At 44.1% G+C, this 17,695-nt stretch overlaps 1 protein-coding gene across 2 annotated transcripts in view; it reads right to left on the reverse strand.

Annotated features, from left to right (window-relative positions):
* LOC129848124 (arf-GAP with dual PH domain-containing protein 1-like) overlaps window positions 1-17,481 on the reverse strand; it is a 37,809-nt gene extending 20,328 nt beyond the window's left edge. The window contains exons 1-9 of one of the 2 annotated variants that reach the window (XM_055915597.1): window positions 16,967-17,481; window positions 10,946-11,079; window positions 10,219-10,310; window positions 8,810-8,860; window positions 5,535-5,617; window positions 5,234-5,346; window positions 1,817-1,963; window positions 1,540-1,623; window positions 1,315-1,377 (exon numbers count right to left, since the gene is read on the reverse strand). In XM_055915597.1, the coding sequence (XP_055771572.1) occupies window positions 1,315-1,377; window positions 1,540-1,623; window positions 1,817-1,963; window positions 5,234-5,346; window positions 5,535-5,617; window positions 8,810-8,860; window positions 10,219-10,310; window positions 10,946-11,079; window positions 16,967-17,054 (855 nt within the window). In that variant the 5' untranslated portion in view covers window positions 17,055-17,481. The remainder of the gene's footprint in view (window positions 1-1,314; window positions 1,378-1,539; window positions 1,624-1,816; window positions 1,964-5,233; window positions 5,347-5,534; window positions 5,618-8,809; window positions 8,861-10,218; window positions 10,311-10,945; window positions 11,080-16,966) is intronic. The other variant, XM_055915598.1, reaches the window with a different exon arrangement.
* Between the last annotated feature and the right edge of the window lie 214 nt (window positions 17,482-17,695).

Genomic DNA, 17,695 nt, shown 5'->3' on the forward strand with positions numbered 1-17,695 from the left:
CTAATGAAGTAATTGAAACCCTTAACAAAGAGTTGCAGTCTGTTTTGGAATGGGTGGCCAGTAATAAACTGGTCCTGAACATCTACAAATCATTCCCTAAGTTCTAGACCTCAGCTGAATCTGGTAATGAATGGTGTGGCTGTTGAACAAGTTGAGGAGACTAAATTACATGGTGTTACCTTAAATTGTAAACTGTCATGGTCAAAACATATAGATTAAATGGTTGTAAAGATGGGGAGAGGTCTGTCCATAATAAAGAGATGCTCTGCTTTTTTGTCACGACAAGTCCTGCCGGCTCCAGTTTTGTCTTATCTTGATTATTGTCCAGTCATGTGGTCGTGTTCTGCAAGAAAGACCTAGTTAAGCTGCAGCTGACCTAGAACAGAGCGGCACGTCTTGCTATTCCTTCTAATCAGAGGGCTGATATAAATATTATGCATACCAGTCTCTCTTGGCTAAGAGATGAGGAGAGACTGACTGCATCACTTCTTCTTTTTATAAGAAACATTAATATGTTGAAAATCCCAAATAGTTTCCATAGTCAACTTACACACAGCTCTGACACCCACACTTACCCCACCAGACATGCCACTGGGGGTCTTTTCACAGTCCCCAAATCCAGAACAAATTCAAGAAAGTGTCCAGTATTATATAGAGCCGTTATTGCATGGAACTCCCTTCCATCTCATATTGCTCAAATAAACCACAAACCTGGTTTCAAAAACCAGATAAAGCAACACCTCACGGCACAACGCCTCTCCCCTATTTGACCTAGATAGTTGTGTATGTATTGATATGAAGGTTACGTGTGCCTTTTGAAATTGATGCAGTTCTGTCCTTGAGCTGTTCTTGTCTATTAATGTTCTGTATTATGTCATGTTTCATGTTTTGTGTGGACCCCAGGAAGAGTAGCTGCTGCTTTCGCAACAGCTAATGGGGATCTTAATATAATACCAAATACCAAAGAGGAGAGGTTAGGTAAAATAGGATTTTGAATGGGAATCAATTGTTTGGTCCCCACAACGAGAGTAAAATAAACGTGTGAGTGTGTGTTCTCGCGCACATGGGTGTTTTAACTTACCCTGGGTCCTGTTGGGTGTTTTAACTTACCCTGGGTCCTGTTGGGTGTTTTAACTTACCCTGGGGTCCTGTTGGGTGTTTTAACTTACCCTGGGTCCTGTTGGGTGTTTTAACTTACCCTGGGTCCTGTTGGGTGTTTTAACTTACCCTGGGTCCTGTTGGGTGTTTTAACTTACCCTGGGTCCTGTTGGGTGTTTTAACTTACCCTGGGTCCTGTTGGGTGTTTTAACTTACCCTGGGTCCTGTTTTCTCCATATAGCCCTCCTTCAGAAAGTTGCGGGTCAATTTGGGCATCAGCTGAAAAATATGATTAAATACAGAGTGATATTGTGTGTGTACTTGTATGCACCCGTGTGTGTGTGTGTGTGTGTGTGTGTGTGTGTGTGTGTGTGTGTGTGTGTGTGTGTGTGTGTGTGTGTGTGTGTGTGTGTGTGTGTGTGTGTGTGTGTGTGTACTCACCTCTGCATCATTAGCCCCTGGGAAGGCCACCTTTAGATAGTGGAGCTGGATGGCCCTTATAGAGTTGAACCAGTCTACTATCTCCTAATGGAGGGATGGAGAGAGGGAGAGAGGGGGAGAGAGAGAGAGGGAGAGAGAGAGAGAGAGAGAGAGAGAGAGAGAGAGAGAGAGAGAGAGAGAGAGAGAGAGAGAGAGAGAAGGAGTGAGCTACCTTGCTGAAGTGATCCATACACATCCATATATAGTGACAGACACCCACACACAGCTACACAGCTACCTTGCCGCTGTCGTGGTAGAGGAAGATGTTTCTGGTGCTGTAGTCTTTCAGGTAGGTGATCTGTAGTCCGTTGGGGTTACCTATCTTCTCTGGCTGGAAGGCTGCGTTGATAGAGTCCACCTTGATCACCGCTTTAGGCTCCTTGGCCTGGAGAGAGTGGAGGGAGAGAGAGAGTTAGGGTTGGAGAGGGGGGGGGGTAGGGGTGGTGAGAGGGGAGGGAGAGAGAGTTAGGGGTGGTGGAGGGAGAGAGAGAGAGAGTTAGGGTTGGAGAGAAGGGGGGGGTTAGGGGTGGTGAGAGGGGAGGGAGAGAGAGAGTTAGGGGTGGTGGAGGGAGAGAAAGAGAGAGTTAGGGTTGGAGAGAAGGGGGGGTTAGGGGTGGTGAGAGGGGAGGGAGAGAGAGTTAGGGGTGGAGAGAGGGGGGGGTTAGGGGTGGTGAGAGGGGAGGGAGAGAGAGAGTTAGGGGTGGTGGAGGGAGAGAGAGAGAGAGTTAGGGTTGGAGAGAAGGGGGGGGTTAGGGGTGGTGAGAGGGGAGGGAGAGAGAGTTAGGGGTGGTGAGAGGTGAAGGAGAGAGAGAGTTAGGGGTGGTGAGAGGTGTATTAGAGAGAGAGTTAGGGGTGGTGAGAGGTGTATTAGAGAGAGAGTTAGGGGTGGTGAGAGGGGAGGGAGAGAGAGAGTTAGGGGTGGTGAGAGGTGTATTAGAGAGAGAGTTAGGGGTGGTGAGAGGGGAGGGAGAGAGTTAGGGGTGGTGAGAGGGGACGGAGAGAGAGAGTTAGGGGTGGTGAGAGGTGTATTAGAGATAGAGTTAGGGGCGGTGAGAGGTGAAGGAGAGAGAGAGTTAGGGGTGGTGAGAGGTGTATTAGAGAGAGAGTTAGGGGTGGTGAGAGGGGAGGGAGAGAGTTAGGGGTGGTGAGAGGGGAGGGAGATTGGGATGAAAAGTGGAGGACAGAGAGGTAGTGGAGGGACGTTGGAGGGTAGGGTGGCAGGTAAGGTGTGGATGGGTGGCTGAAGGGGGAGTGGAGGTAAGGGGGAGAGAGGGGTAGGGTGCACCCGGAAACTCTCCTGGAGGGAGAGGTATAGGGAGCTGCACATCTTTGTTGACACAAGCACTGCCTTTGCATATTATGAATAATACTTTGCCAACCGTAGTTACTGTATATGCCAAGGACTCATGGGGGGGTTGAATTAGCACTTTAGAAGGAGAACAAATGGGCTCCAACATCTTAAGTGGAACGAACACAAGAGTAACTTAGACAAGTTGGCTTAATCCCCTTTCAAATCCCCAGGAGGCATACCTGGACATCTGACTTCAGAAGTCTCCATGTGGTAGGTTTCCTGGACATCTGACTTCAGAACTCTCCATGTGGTAGGTTTCCATGAGAACTACAACTAAACACTTCCTCGGCTGACTGTGTAAGTAGGCATTGCCTTCCCCCAGGCAATCGACTCACAGTAGCACCCACACTGCATCACATACACTCACACATTCACACGTAATCCTCTTTCACTGTTGTAAAATGCAGAGTGAAACACTTTGTGGAAGCCAGAAGGGTTGGGTATTAGACACAAAGTTACTCAAAGTTGAATGTTACAACTGCAGGACTTAGCACAGGATTTGTCTCTAATTGGTTTAATACTGTTAAACTGAGACAGAGTTGGCAGGTTTTGGTAGCAAAGACACACCGGGAGGGAGGGGGCGTTGTCTGAACTTGCTGTATTGTACCGTGGCAGGTCTTCCTGTGACTCAGTGGTTAGGAAGGTGTGTGTGTTGTGTGTCCTACAGGGTAGGGCAGGCTGCAGAATAGTATCACAGCTAAAACAGTTTGTCTCAGTATTTGTATGATTATAACAGTGCATTCAGAAAGTATTCAGACCCCTGGACTTTTTCCACATTTTGTTACGTTACAGCCTTATTCTAAAATTGATTAAATTACTTTTTCCCTTATCAATCTACACACAATACCCCATAATGACAAAGCAAAAACAGTTTTTATACATGTTTGCAAATAAAATAAAGAAATTAAACAATATAACACAATTACATAAGTATTCAGACCCTTTACTCAGTACTTTGTTGAAGCACGTTTGGCAGTGATTACAGCCTCGAGTCTTCTTAGGTATGACGCTACAGGCTTGGCACACGAGCATTTGGGGAGTTTCTCCTATTCTTCTCTGCAGATCCTCTCAAGGTTGGATGGGGAGCATCGCTGCACAGCTATTTTCAGGTCTCTCCAGAGATGTTCGATCGGGTTCAAGTCCGGGCTCTGGCTGGGCCACTCTAGGACATTCAGAGACTTGTCCTGAAGCCACATCTGAGTTGTCTTGGCTGTGTGCTTAGGGGTTGTTGTCCTGTTGGAAGGTGAACCTTCACCCCAGTCCGGGGTCTGAGCACTCTGGAGCAGGTTTTCATCAAGGATATCTCTGTACCTTGCTCCGTTCATCTTTCCCTCGATCCTGACTAGTCTCCCAGTCACTGCCACTGAAAAACATCTCCACAGCATGATGCTGCCACCACCATGCTTCACTGCAGGTTTCCTCCAGATGTTACGCTTGGCATTCAGACCAGAGCTTCTTGTTTCTCAGGGTCTGAGTCCTTTAGGTGCCTTTTGGCAAACTCCAAGCGGGCTGTCATGTGCCTTTTACTGAGGAGCGACTTCCATCTGGCCACTCTACCATAAAGGCCTGATTGGTGGATTGCTGCAGAGATGGTTGTCCTTCTGGAAGATTCTCCCATCTTCACAGAGGAACTCATCGGATTCTTGGTTACCTCCCTGACCAAGGCCCTTCTCCACCGATTGCTCAGTTTGGCTGGGTGGCCAGCCGTAGGAAGAGTCTTGGTGGTTCTTAACTTCTTCCATTTTAAGAATGATGGAAGCTACTGTGTTCTTGGGAACCTTCAATGCTGCAGAAATGTTTTGGTACCCTTCCCAAAAATCTGTGCCTCGACACAATCCTGTCTCGGAGCTCTAAGGACAATTATTTTGACCTCATAGCTTGGTTTTTGCTCTGACATGCACTGTCAACGGTGGGACCTTATATAGACAGGTGTGTGACTTTCTCAATAATGTCCAATCAATTGAATGTACCACAGGTGGACTCCAATCAAATTGTAGAAACACTTCAAGAATCAGATGCACCTGAGTATCATAGCAACAGGTCTGAATACTTATGTTAATAAGGCATTTCAGTATTTTATTTGTAATGCATTTACAAACATTTCGAAAAACCTGTTTTCGCTTTGTCATTATGGGGTATTGTGTGTAGATTGATGAGGAAACATTTTAATTTAACCCATTTTAGAATAAGGCTGTAACGTAACAAAATGTGAAAAAAGTAAAGGGGTCTGAATACTTTCCGTAGGCACTGTATGCTGAAGAGAGCGTTTGTGAGATGAAGACAGCAGCAAATAGTCAGACTTACATCATACTTGGTGAAGTATTTCAGTGTCCCCTCTCTTTCTGAGAGAACGAATCGTCGGTTGAGGAACTGGCCGTTGTCCCGCCCCCTTTTCATCAACATTCCATCCCTCGTTCCTGTCAGTGACACAGTGACAAGCTTCTCATCAGTGCATATCTCTCTCTGTGTGCGTGTGTGTGTGTGTGTGTGTGTGCGTGTGTGTGTGTGTGTGTGTGTGTGTGTGTGTGTGTGTGTGTGTGTGTGTGTGTGTGTGTGTGTGTGTGTGTGTGTGTGTGTGTGTGTGTGTGTGTGTGCGTGTCCTCACCCTCCTCATAGGTCCGTTTCTTCCCTTCCCCTGTAAACTCTTTCCTCTCGTACTTTGCTCTGATCCACTGCTCCCTCAGGACCCTGGACACACACACACACACGCACACACGCACACACACGCACACTTAGAAATCAGGAAAACTTCTCAAAATCCCCAGACAACCAAACTACATGAAAGCTCTACACACAAAACGTATATATTAACTAATTATGGTCATTGTGAGAACAGCAGAACAGAGTATTACAGTGAGTGTTACAGTGAGTGATATAGTGAGTGTTACAGTGAGTGTTATAGTGAGTGTTACGGTGAGTGTTACAGTGAATGTTACAGTGAGTGTTACAGTGAGTGTTATGGTGAGTGATATAGTGAGTGTTACAGTGAGTGTTACACTGAGTGTTACAGTGAGTGTTACAGTGAGTGTTATAGTGAGAGTTACGGTGAGTGTTACGGTGAGTGTTACGGTGAGTGTTACAGTGAGTGTTACAGTGAGTGTTATAGTGAGTGTTACAGTGAGTGTTACAGTGAGTGTTACAGTGAGTGATACAGTGAGTGTTACAGTGAGTGTTACAGTGAGTGTTACAGTGAGTGTTATGTTGAGTGACACAGTGAGTGTTACAGTGAGTGTTACAGTGAGTGTTACAGTGAGTGTTACAGTGAGTGTTACAGTGAGTGTTATGTTGAGTGACACAGTGAGTGTTACAGTGAGTGTTACAGTGAGTGTTACAGTGAGTGTTACAGTGAGTGTTACAGTGTGTGTTACAGTGAGTGGTACAGTGAGTGTTACAGTGAGTGTTATGGTGAGGGATATAGTGAGTGTTACAGTAAAGTGTTATGGTGAGTGAAATAGTGAGTGTTACAGTGAGTGTTATGGTGAGAGTTACAGTGAGTGTTACAGTGAGTGATATAGTGAGTGTTATGGTGAGTGTTACGGTGAGTGTTACAGTGAGTGTTATAGTGAGTGTTATGGTGAGTGATACAGTGAGTGTTACAGTGAGTGTTACAGTGAGTGTTACAGTGAGTGATATAGTGAGTGTTATTGTGAGTGTTATGGTGAGTGTTACAGTGCGTGTTACAGTGAGTGCTACAGTGAGTGATATAGTGAGTGTTATTGTGAGTGTTATGGTGAGTGTTACAGTGCGTGTTACAGTGAGTGCTACAGTGAGTGATATAGTGAGTGTTACAGTGAGTGTTATGGTGAGTGTTATGGTGAGTGATATAGTCAGTGTTACAGTGAGTGTTACAGTGAGTATTACGGTGAGTGTTACAGTGAGTGTTACAGTGAGTGTTACAGTGAGTGTTATAGTGAGTGTTACAGTGAGTGTTACAGTGAGTGTTACAGTGAGTGATACAGTGAGTGTTACAGTGAGTGTTACAGTGAGTGTTATGTTGAGTGACACAGTGAGTGTTACAGTGAGTGTTACGGTGAGTGTTACGGTGAGTGTTACAGTGAGTGGAATTAATAAATAAACATTCATCCATATTACGGCAAATTCCCAGATCAGGTTGATTTCTATCACTCCAGTTTGTGTGTGTGTGTGTGTGTGTGTGTGTGTGTGTGTGTGTGTGTGTGTGTGTGTGTGTGTGTGTGTGTGTGTGTGTGTGTGTGTGTGTGTGTGTGTGTGTGTGTGTGTGTGTGTGTGTGTGTGTGTGTGTGTGTGTGTGTGTGTGTGTGTGTGTGCACGTGTGAGTGTACTATGTGACATTTGGCAGCAAGAAGAATGTGAAGTGTTCATTAACATTAGAGCTGGGATCAGTGTACAGCTTCAGAGACAAAGAGAAGCACTCTCTCTCTTTCCTCTCTCTCCCTCCTCCCTCCCTCCATCTCTTCAGACACAACCGTCCATGTCAAGTACTGCAATCAGACAGACTACATAATAACCAGATGGGAGGTGTGTGCGTTTATGCGTGTGTGTGTGTGTGTGCGCTTATGTGTGTGTGTGTGTGCGCTTATGTGTGTGTGTGCTTGTGTGGGTGTGTGTCCATGCTGAGTGCTGTCTGATGACTGCTGGGAAGCCCAGAGAGCTGATGAAAGGATTAGCGTTGCTGATTACGAGACAAAGACGAGACGAAGACGAGACGACAGTGAGACGAGACAAGCCATCGGTCCTAGCGTGAGATAAACACTTGACAGTCAACAACACACGACACGCATTCAAACAAACCATCACACACACAGACAACATCAGCTATCTCTGACACTCATTCATACAAACCATCACACACACAGACAACATCAGCTATCTCTGACACTCATTCATACAAACCATCACACACACAGACAACATCAGCTATCTCTGACACTCATTACAACATAACAGAAGGATTCAAGACAGTTCCAAGATGACCTGCCACATAACAGAAGGATTCAAGACAGTTCCAAGATGACCTGCCACATAACAGAAGGATTCAAGACAGTTCCAAGATGACCTGCCACATAACAGAAGGATTCAAGACAGTTCCAAGATGACCTGCCACATAACAGAAGGATTCAAGACAGTTCCAAGATGACCTGCCACATAACAGAAGGATTCAAGACATTTCCAAGATGACCTGCCACATAACAGAAGGATTCAAGACAGTTCCAAGATGACCTGCCACATAACAGAAGGATTCAAGACATTTCCAAGATGACCTGCCACATAACAGAATGTTGTATGTCTAAAGCCCTGGTGAAAGGGGCCGAGACACAAACACACGGACACCTGAGACTATTACTATTTCTGTCACGCTGGTATGAATGAGTCGGGAGACAGGCGCAGGAATGCACAGGCGCAGGAATGAACAGGCGCAGGAATGCACAGGCGCAGGAATGCACAGGCGCAGGAATGAACAGGCGCAGGAATGCACAGGCGCAGGAATGCACAGGCGCAGGAATGCACAGGCGCAGGAATGAACAGGCGCAGGAATGAACAGGCGCAGGAATGCACAGGCGCAAGAATGCACAGGCGCAGGAATGCACAGGCGCAAGAATGCACAGGCGCAGGAATGCACAGGCGCAGGAATGCACAGGCGCAGGAATGCACAGGCGCAGGAATGCACAGACGCAGGAATGCACAGGCGCAGGAATGCACAGGCGCAGGAATGCACAGGCGCAGGAATGAACAGGCGCAGGAATGCACAGGCGCAGGAATGCACAGGCGCAGGAATGCACAGGCGCAGGAATGAACAGGCGCAGGAATGCACAGGCGCAGGAATGCACAGGCGCAGGAATGCACAGGCGCAGGAATGATTCAGACACAGTTGCCCTAGAGCACACAAAAAACTATACATACCTCGGCCTAAACATCAGCGCCACAGGTAACTTCCACAAAGCTGTGAACGATCTGAGAGACAAGGCAAGAAGGGCCTTCTATGCCATCAAAAGGAAAATAAACTTCGACATACCAATTAGGATCTGGCTAAAAATACTTGAATCAGTCATAGAGCCCATTGCCCTTTATGGTTGTGAGGTCTGGGGTCCGCTCACCAACCAAGATTTCACAAACTGGGACAAACACCAAATTGAGACTCTGCATGCAGAATTCTGCAAAAATATCCTCGATGTACAACGTAAAACACCAAATAATACATGCAGAGCAGAATTAGGCTGATACCCACTAATTATCAAAATCCAGAAAAGAGACTTTAAATTCTACAACCACCTAAAAGGAAGTGATTTCCAAACCTTCCATAACAAAGCCATCACCTACAGAGAGATGAACCTGGAGAAGAGTCCCCTAAGCAAGCTGGTCCTGGGGCTCTGTTCACAAACACAAACACACCCCACAGAGCCCCAGGACAGCAACACAATTAGACCCAACCAAATCACAAGAATATAAAAAGATAATTACTTCACACATTGGAAAGAATTAACAAAAAAACAGAGCAAACTAGAATGATATTTGGCCCTAAACAGAGAGTACACAGTGGCAGAATACCTGACCACTGTGACTGACCCAAACTTAAGGAAAGCTTTGACTATGTACAGACTCAGTGAGCATAGCCTTGCTATTGAGAAAGGCCGCCGTAGGCAGACATGGCTCTCAAGAGAAGACAGGCTATGTGCACACTGCCCACACAGTGAGGTGGAAACTGAGCTGCACTTCCTAACCTCCTGCCAAATGTATGACCATATTAGAGACACACATTTCCCTCAGATTACACAGACCCACAAAGAATTATAAAACAAATCCAATTTTGATAAAATCCCATATCAACTGGGTAAAAAAACACAGTGTGCCATCACAGCAGCAAGATTTGTGACCTGTTGCCAGAGTGAGTGAGTGAGAAAGAGAGAGAGAGAGACAGAGAGACAGAGAAAGTGGGAAATAATGAACAAGGAAACATAGCCTATAACTAGTGTAAAACACATGACTGAAACTCAATGATTCCTCATCCTACACATTAAACTTCACAGGAAATCAACCTCTGATCTTAATATGGAACGTATTACAATGTGCCCTTCATCCTAATGTCTTTCTAATGGACTTATCATGATACAGAATAGACAATGTGTGTGTGTGTGTGTGTGTGTGTGTGTGTGTGTGTGTGTTCCTTTCCATATCCTGCCTTAGCCAGCGCCTCTTTGCCATGAGTCCCCAAAAATATCCCCCTCATCACAATGTCATTATTACAATGGGCACGTTGCCATGGTCACCACAAACACACACACGCATACACACACATGCACAGGCACACTTACTGGCAGTCTTTGTGGGTCGGTTTGTAGTAGTAGACAGGAACAACCGCCTCATATTTCTGCTTCATCAATTCGTTCCCATTCTCCGCCATGAACTGAAACACACACACACGCACGCACGCACGCACACACACCCACACGCACGCACGCACGCACCCACGCACGCACCCACACACACACGCACACACACAAAGAAAGAGAGAAGTTGAGAGAGACAGAACAGACGTGCGGGTGAGTCATGATTGCATGTGTCATACCATGTATTAGCTAGACACAGACAATTCCTTCCAACATTTGAGTGGATTGTTTTGTATTGTTTTGTATGTGATATATGCAGCATAACCATTAATTTTCTACAGTCCTATTCTTCAGACAGAGGATGGAACAAAGCCTGTCTGAAATCATTTCATGTTCATATCAAGTTCAGCACTGAGTTATGACTCAGTCATAAATGACTATGTTTAGTCATGGATTCAGACCGGGGTTCAAATACTATTTAACATTTTTCAAGTACTTTGAGCGTCGGCTCTAGCCTGCCTGGAGTGACAGATGGGCGGGGTTTGCCATTTTGGGATTACTCTATCGATCTGTTAAACCAGGCAAGCGCAATCAAGCACAGATAAAGCATTTGAAATGATTTAAAATAGTACTGAACCCAGAGTCGATTGGATTTGAAGAAATGTACGTTAGAGAATATTCCCGTTTTGGGGAATTTTGGTGAGCAGCTCACCTTTACGTCCTGGTCTTCCCAGCGGGAGAGGCTGAGGGATTTGACTTTCATTCCGATGTAGGGAATATTCCTGTGGATCCCGGAACATTGAACACAGATGAAGACTCCTAAGGAACAGGAGCCCCAACTAGGATCTGATGGAGGGATGGATGGAAGCAAGGAGGGAGAGAGAGAGAGAGAGAGAGAGAGAGTTAGAACAGAGTACAACAGAGAGAGGTATGTGGTTTCATTGGGTGTTTGTGGTACTAGATCAAATGGAATACCTTTAGAAAAATCGCCATTTCACATAGAAGAAAATTGGAATGCTTTGCTTTGACCTTTGTCCTCTTGAGCAAGGAGCAGATTCTCTGTCGAGATCCAATGACAAGGTGTATAGGACGTACAACAACACAGCACACTACAACTCAGTACAAAGTGCTGGAACACATACCTTCAGAGCAGATATGAAGGCAGTCAGGGAAGATAAACCTTCATTATGATTTAACATTTCTACTGAATGTCTTCCCTCTCCCTCGATTGGCTCATACCTGTGTTTACTTTAGCTTGACCACACCCATCTTATCTACCTGACACAGCCTGGTGCAGGGCCAGCTACCAACCCACGGGGTGTGTGTGTATCTTTAACCTACTACACCGTTTTATCCCCTGTGACAAAGTCGGCGTAGGCCACAGAAACCCTGCGTTGGTCTACATTGCGGTAGGCCGAGACCTATAGGTCTGTTCCGTTGGAAGTGATGCGGTAGCCTACAGTGGTGTTAACCTACACAATGTCTTACTGCTGTTCCCTTTCATTTCCTACTTTCTTTCATTCTGATAGTCATGACATCTGGAGCGCTGAGTATGTTTCACATCTAGATGTGCCTGAATAACCAACACTCATTTCAGACTGTGGGGGAATCACATTCAAAAAGATTGGAATGCTACTTAAAAATGCATGTTATTGGGACCTTTAGGTACTAAACTGGCCTATTCCCCATACGCAAAGGACATTTTATGAGTGACTTCACGAGTGACTTGGCAGATGCCAATATTAACGTGTGAGTGTAGTCAGTGCATGTGTTGTCCAGGGAGTACTGCAGTATCCTGCATCTGCCCAGTATTCTTCTGTCCTCATGCCATAACACTGACAAACAGCTAACAAAATGGCTACACAGACTATGTTGACCTTTGTTTTTTCTTATTATTTTTGTACTGTCTGTAAGCACCCTCACAGGGCCCTACACACTACACACACTGACGCTCCAACACACACACACACAACCTTTACTAACAACACGCCACTGACTTTGAGTAAAGCCAATGTGTCTGTATGTGGATGACTCAACACTATTGACGTCAGCTACTACAGAGAGTGAAATCACTGCAACACTTAATGAAGATCTGCAGTTCGTTTCAGAATGGGTGGCAGGGAATAAGTTAGCGCTAAATATTTCTAAAATTAAAAGCATTGTATTTGGGACAAATCATTCACTAAACCCTAAACCTCAAGTAAATCTTGTAATAAGTCATGTGGAAATTGAGAAAGTTGAGATGACTAAACTGCTTGGAGTAAGCCTGGATTGTAAACTGTCATGGTCAAAACATATTGATACAACAGTAGCTAAGATGGGGAGAAGTCTGTCCATAATTAAGTGCTGCTCTGCATTCTTAACAGCACTATCAACAAGGCAGGTCCTACAGGCCCTAGTTTTGTCGCACCTGGACTACTGTTCAGTCGTGTTGTCAGGTGCCACAAAAAAGGACTTAAGAAAATTACAATTGCCTCAGAACAGGGCAGCATGGCCCTTGGATGTACACAGAGTAGAGGTCAACCGAACATGATTTTTCAACGCCGATTCCGATTATTGGAGGACCAAAAAAAGCCGATACCGATTAATCAGACGATTTTAATATATATATTTGTAATAATGACAATTACAACAATAGTGAATGAACACTTTTATTTTTACTTAATATAATAGATCAATAAAAATCTATTTAGTCTCAAATATATAATGAAAAATGTTCAATTTGGTTTAAATTATGCAACAAAAAAAAGTAAAAGTGCAATATGTGCCATGTAAGAAAGATTACTTTTAAGTTCCTTGCTCAGAACATGAGAACATATGAAAGCTGGTGGTTCCTTTTAACATGAGTCTTCAATATTCCCAGGTAAGAAGTTTTAGGTTGTAGTTATTATAGGACTATTTCTCTCTATACCATTTGTATTTCATATACCTTTCACTATTGGATGCTCTAATAGGTACTTTAGTATTGCCAGCCTAATCTCGGGAGTTGATAGGCTTAGAGTCGTAAAGCGAAGAGCTGCTGGCAAATGCAGGAAAGTGCTGTTTGAATGAATGCTTATGAGCCTGCTGCTGCCTACCACCGCTCAGTTAGACTGCTCTATCAAATATCAAATCATAGACTTAATTATAATATAATAAACACAAAGAAATACGAGCCTTAGGTCAATAATATGGTCAAATCCGTAAACTACCATTTCGAAAACCAAACGTTTATTCTTTCTGTGAAATACGAAACCAAAAATGCCGATTACCGATTGTTATGAAAACGTTGAAATCGGCCCTAATTAATCGGCCATTCCGATGATTCGGTCGACCTCTAGCACAGAGAGCTAATATTAATAATATGCATGTCAATCTCTCCTGGCTGAAAGTGGAGGAGAGATTAACTTCATCACTCCTTGTATTTACGAGAGGTGTTGACATGTTGAATGCACCGAGCTGTCTGCCTAAACTACTGGCTCACAACTCAGACACCCATGCACACCCCACAAGACATGCCACAAGAAGTCTCTTCACAGTCCTCAAACCCAGAACAGACAATGGGAGGCACACAGTACTACATAGAGCCATGACTACCTGGAACTCTATTCCACATCAGGTAACTGATGCAAGCAGTAAAATTAGATTTAATAACAGATTTTTTTTAAACACCTTATGGAACACACACACGATAACATACACACTATACATACACATGGATTCAGTACTGTTGATATGTGGTAGTGGTGGAGTAGGGGCCTGAGGGCACACAGTGTGTTGTGAAATCTGTAAATGTATTGTAATGTTTTTCAAATTGCATAAACTGCCTTCATTTTGCTGGACCCCAGGAAGAGTAGCTGCTGCTTTGTCAGCAGCTAATGGGGATCCACAATAAATACAAATGCACTCACTCCCTCATTTACTCACACACACATAACATATACACACATTTATAGACTACACACACCCACTCGGATACAATCATTACATACACTGCTGCAGCTCTGTTAATCATATATCCTGATGCCTAGTGACTTTACCCCTATACATATCTACCTATATAGATCCAGTGTCCCTGTACATTATAAATATGGTACTAACTCTGTATATAGTATGCTTACCCCTGTACATATCTACCTCTATAGATCCAGTATCCCTGTACATTATAATATGGCACTGAACCTGTATATAGTATGTTTACCCCTATACATATCTACCTCTATAGATCCAGTATCCCTGTACATTATAATATGGTACTGACCCTGTATATAGTATGTTTACCCCTATACATATCTACCTCTATAGATCCAGTATCCCTGTACATTATAATATGGTCCTGACTCTGTATATAGTATGTTTACCCCTATACATATCTACCTCTATAGATCCAGTATCCCTGTACATTATAATATGGTACTGACTCTGTATATAGTATGTTTACCCCTATACATATCTACCTCTATAGATCCAGTATCCCTGTACATTATAATATGGTACTGGAACTGACCCTGTATATAGTATGTTTACCCCTATAGATCCAGTATCCCTGTACATTATAATATGGTACTGGAACTGACCCTGTATATAGTATGTTTACCCCTATACATATCTACCTCTATAGATCCAGTATCCCTGTACATTATAATATGGTACTGACTCTGTATATAGTATGCTTACCCCTGTACATATCTACCTCTATAGATCCAGTATCCCTGTACATTATAATATGGTACTGGAACTGACCCTGTATATAGTATGTTTACCCCTATACATATCTACCTCTATAGATCCAGTATCCCTGTACATTATAATATGGTACTGACCCTGTATATAGTATGTTTACCCCTATACATATCTACCTCTATAGATCCAGTATCCCTCTACATTATAATATGGTACTGACCCTGTATATAGTATGTTTACCCCTATACATATCTACCTCTATAGATCCAGTATCCCTCTACATTATAATATGTACTGACTCTGTATATAGTATGTTTACCCCTATACATATCTACCTCTATAGATCCAGTATCCCTCTACATTATAATATGGTACTGACTCTGTATATAGTATGTTTACCCCTATACATATCTACCTATATAGATCCAGTATCCCTGTACATTATAATATGGTACTGACCCTGTATATAGTATGTTTACCCCTATACATATCTACCTCTATAGATCCAGTATCCCTCTACATTATAATATGGTACTGACCCTGTATATAGTATGTTTACCCCTATACATATCTACCTCTATAGATCCTCTACATTCTAATATGGTACTGGACGTGGATATAGTATTCTTACCCCTATACATATCTATACATACATTTCTTGCCTCCCTGCCTTTGACAAAGTGGGCACTGCTTATCACAGATAGGCATCAGCGCTCACCTAAAAAGCCCATAATTATGCCATTGGTTAAAATGTCATTGTTTTGGGGCAGAATTATGTGAGGTCTTATGTGTTGTTGGAGGTGGGTCTTGGTCAGTTTAGCTCAGAAAATGCTGCCCTCGCCAATCTCCATGCATAGGCGGCCACCTAATCCTGCCTAATGAGCGGGCCGGAGTTGTGCCGAAAATCCCCCCCCTGCCAGAATCCCCCCCCGTCCCGTCCCGTTCCGTTCTTCACTGCTGCGACTTGTTTGCTAGTTGACATTTCTGCTCTTCACTCCGTTGTCAGTTTAGCCTACATTTCACTGATCTTAGTAGCGGAAAGCATTTTTGTCTGCAGTTTTCGTGTTTGGCTATTTGTTTCAAGTGTATGTGGCGGTTCTAGCTTGTATGGCGCTCTGGGAGAACTCCCCCTTCAGCGCCCGCCCGCAACCCGGGGCGGCAAGATGCCGCTCTACTCCCTCCTCTATGTTTAATATAACACACATACATGAATGATTCATTTCGGTTGCCATCCTGACGTGAAGTTTGTTCTATAGAAAGTATTTGACTCTGATGTGTGCCACAGAAAGTATTTGACTCAAGCCACAAAATTAAGGAAATTAGAAGGAGGGGAGGGGTCTGGCAGGGGGGGAGATTTTCGGCACAACACCTGTTCAGCTCCTGACCTTAACCCCTAACAAATAGAGCTGGCTAACGTTAGCCACAACAAATTGGAATTCGTAACATGTCATAAGTTTTGCAAATTCGTAAAATATTGTACGAATTGCAATTCGTAACATTTCATACTAAATGGAGACGGACATCCACAAATGAATACGAAACATAACATACTAAATGGAGACGGACATCCACAAATGAATACGAAACATAACATACTAAATGGTGTTTCGTATTTAAGTACAGCATAATATGAACTGCTCTGAGACCCCGTTTCAGACTGAAGCCCACAGAAATGCATACTTCTGGAAACAATACGCTTACTTTTTGCACCGTTAGGCTGAACCAACGTCTCGTGTAAGGCCAGATTCTGGTGCACCGTTAGGCTGAACCAACGTCTCGTGTAAGGCCAGATTCTGGTGCACCGTTAGGCTGAACCAACGTCTCGTGTAAGGCCAGATTCTGGTGCACCGGTAGGTTACAAATGAAAAGTCGATTTAAAATGCAAGTAGGCCTATTCTGCTCCTAAATTTCCCAGAGCAACTCAAATAGGCCTAAAATAGGCTAAACGTATTTTTCTACCTATACATGTCAGGGCCTGTTGCATGCCAACTCCCACCCTCTCATCTAGAACGTCTAGGCTAGAAGGTTCTTTGCAGCAAAGCTATAACATCAGTAGCAAATTTCAATTTACCAGGCGCGCCACAGTCTGCGCATGCGTCGTTCCCAGGCTTTTGAATTATCTCTTTCAAGAGACGACAAACTCTCTCGTTCCCAGGCATTTCCAATCCTTTAAATCAGTCCTGACAACCGAAAAATCACAGCATAAAAGTGTGTCTTCGGGTGGGTCCTCGGCTCCCTACACACGCAGGCAGTAGCCTAGACACGAGAGGATGAGGTATGCCAGACTCAACTGAAAGAAGAAGGAAAATAACCTCCACTCAAATCGATTTTTCCGTTCGGTCCATTCACTTGCATGGTTCTCACCGCCCAACTTGTGTTTTGTGAGAACTCCCTGTCCTTGATAAAAAAGGATTTGTCACAACTTGTTGTTGGTTGAGCCTCTCTCTCCGACACTTTTCCCAAGAGGGTGTGTGTGTGTGGAGGGAGCCTAACCTACACTCGGAAGTGAACTGCTGGTTTTGTTCAGACTTGCTGTTCCGCATAATTGTAGGGTGCTCAATCAGATAACAAAATTACTGTTCTCTAAAGGTTGTAGTACCACATTGCACCGCTAGATGGTAGCAGTCCACCAGCAAGGAGCAGTCAGCGCAAAGCGCTTCAAGGAAACCAAATAATGTTGAGTGTCTGTGGATCTGTTGTCCTTTTAAGTCGCTGTTTCGTATTGAGTGTAAACTATTTACAGGACCTTGTACTCTCTATTGCTCCTCTGACCTGTCCTTGCACCCTATCGATCGACACG

The sequence above is a fragment of the Salvelinus fontinalis genome, unplaced genomic scaffold (genome assembly GCF_029448725.1).
Source record: "Salvelinus fontinalis isolate EN_2023a unplaced genomic scaffold, ASM2944872v1 scaffold_0994, whole genome shotgun sequence".
NCBI lineage: Eukaryota > Metazoa > Chordata > Actinopteri > Salmoniformes > Salmonidae > Salvelinus > Salvelinus fontinalis.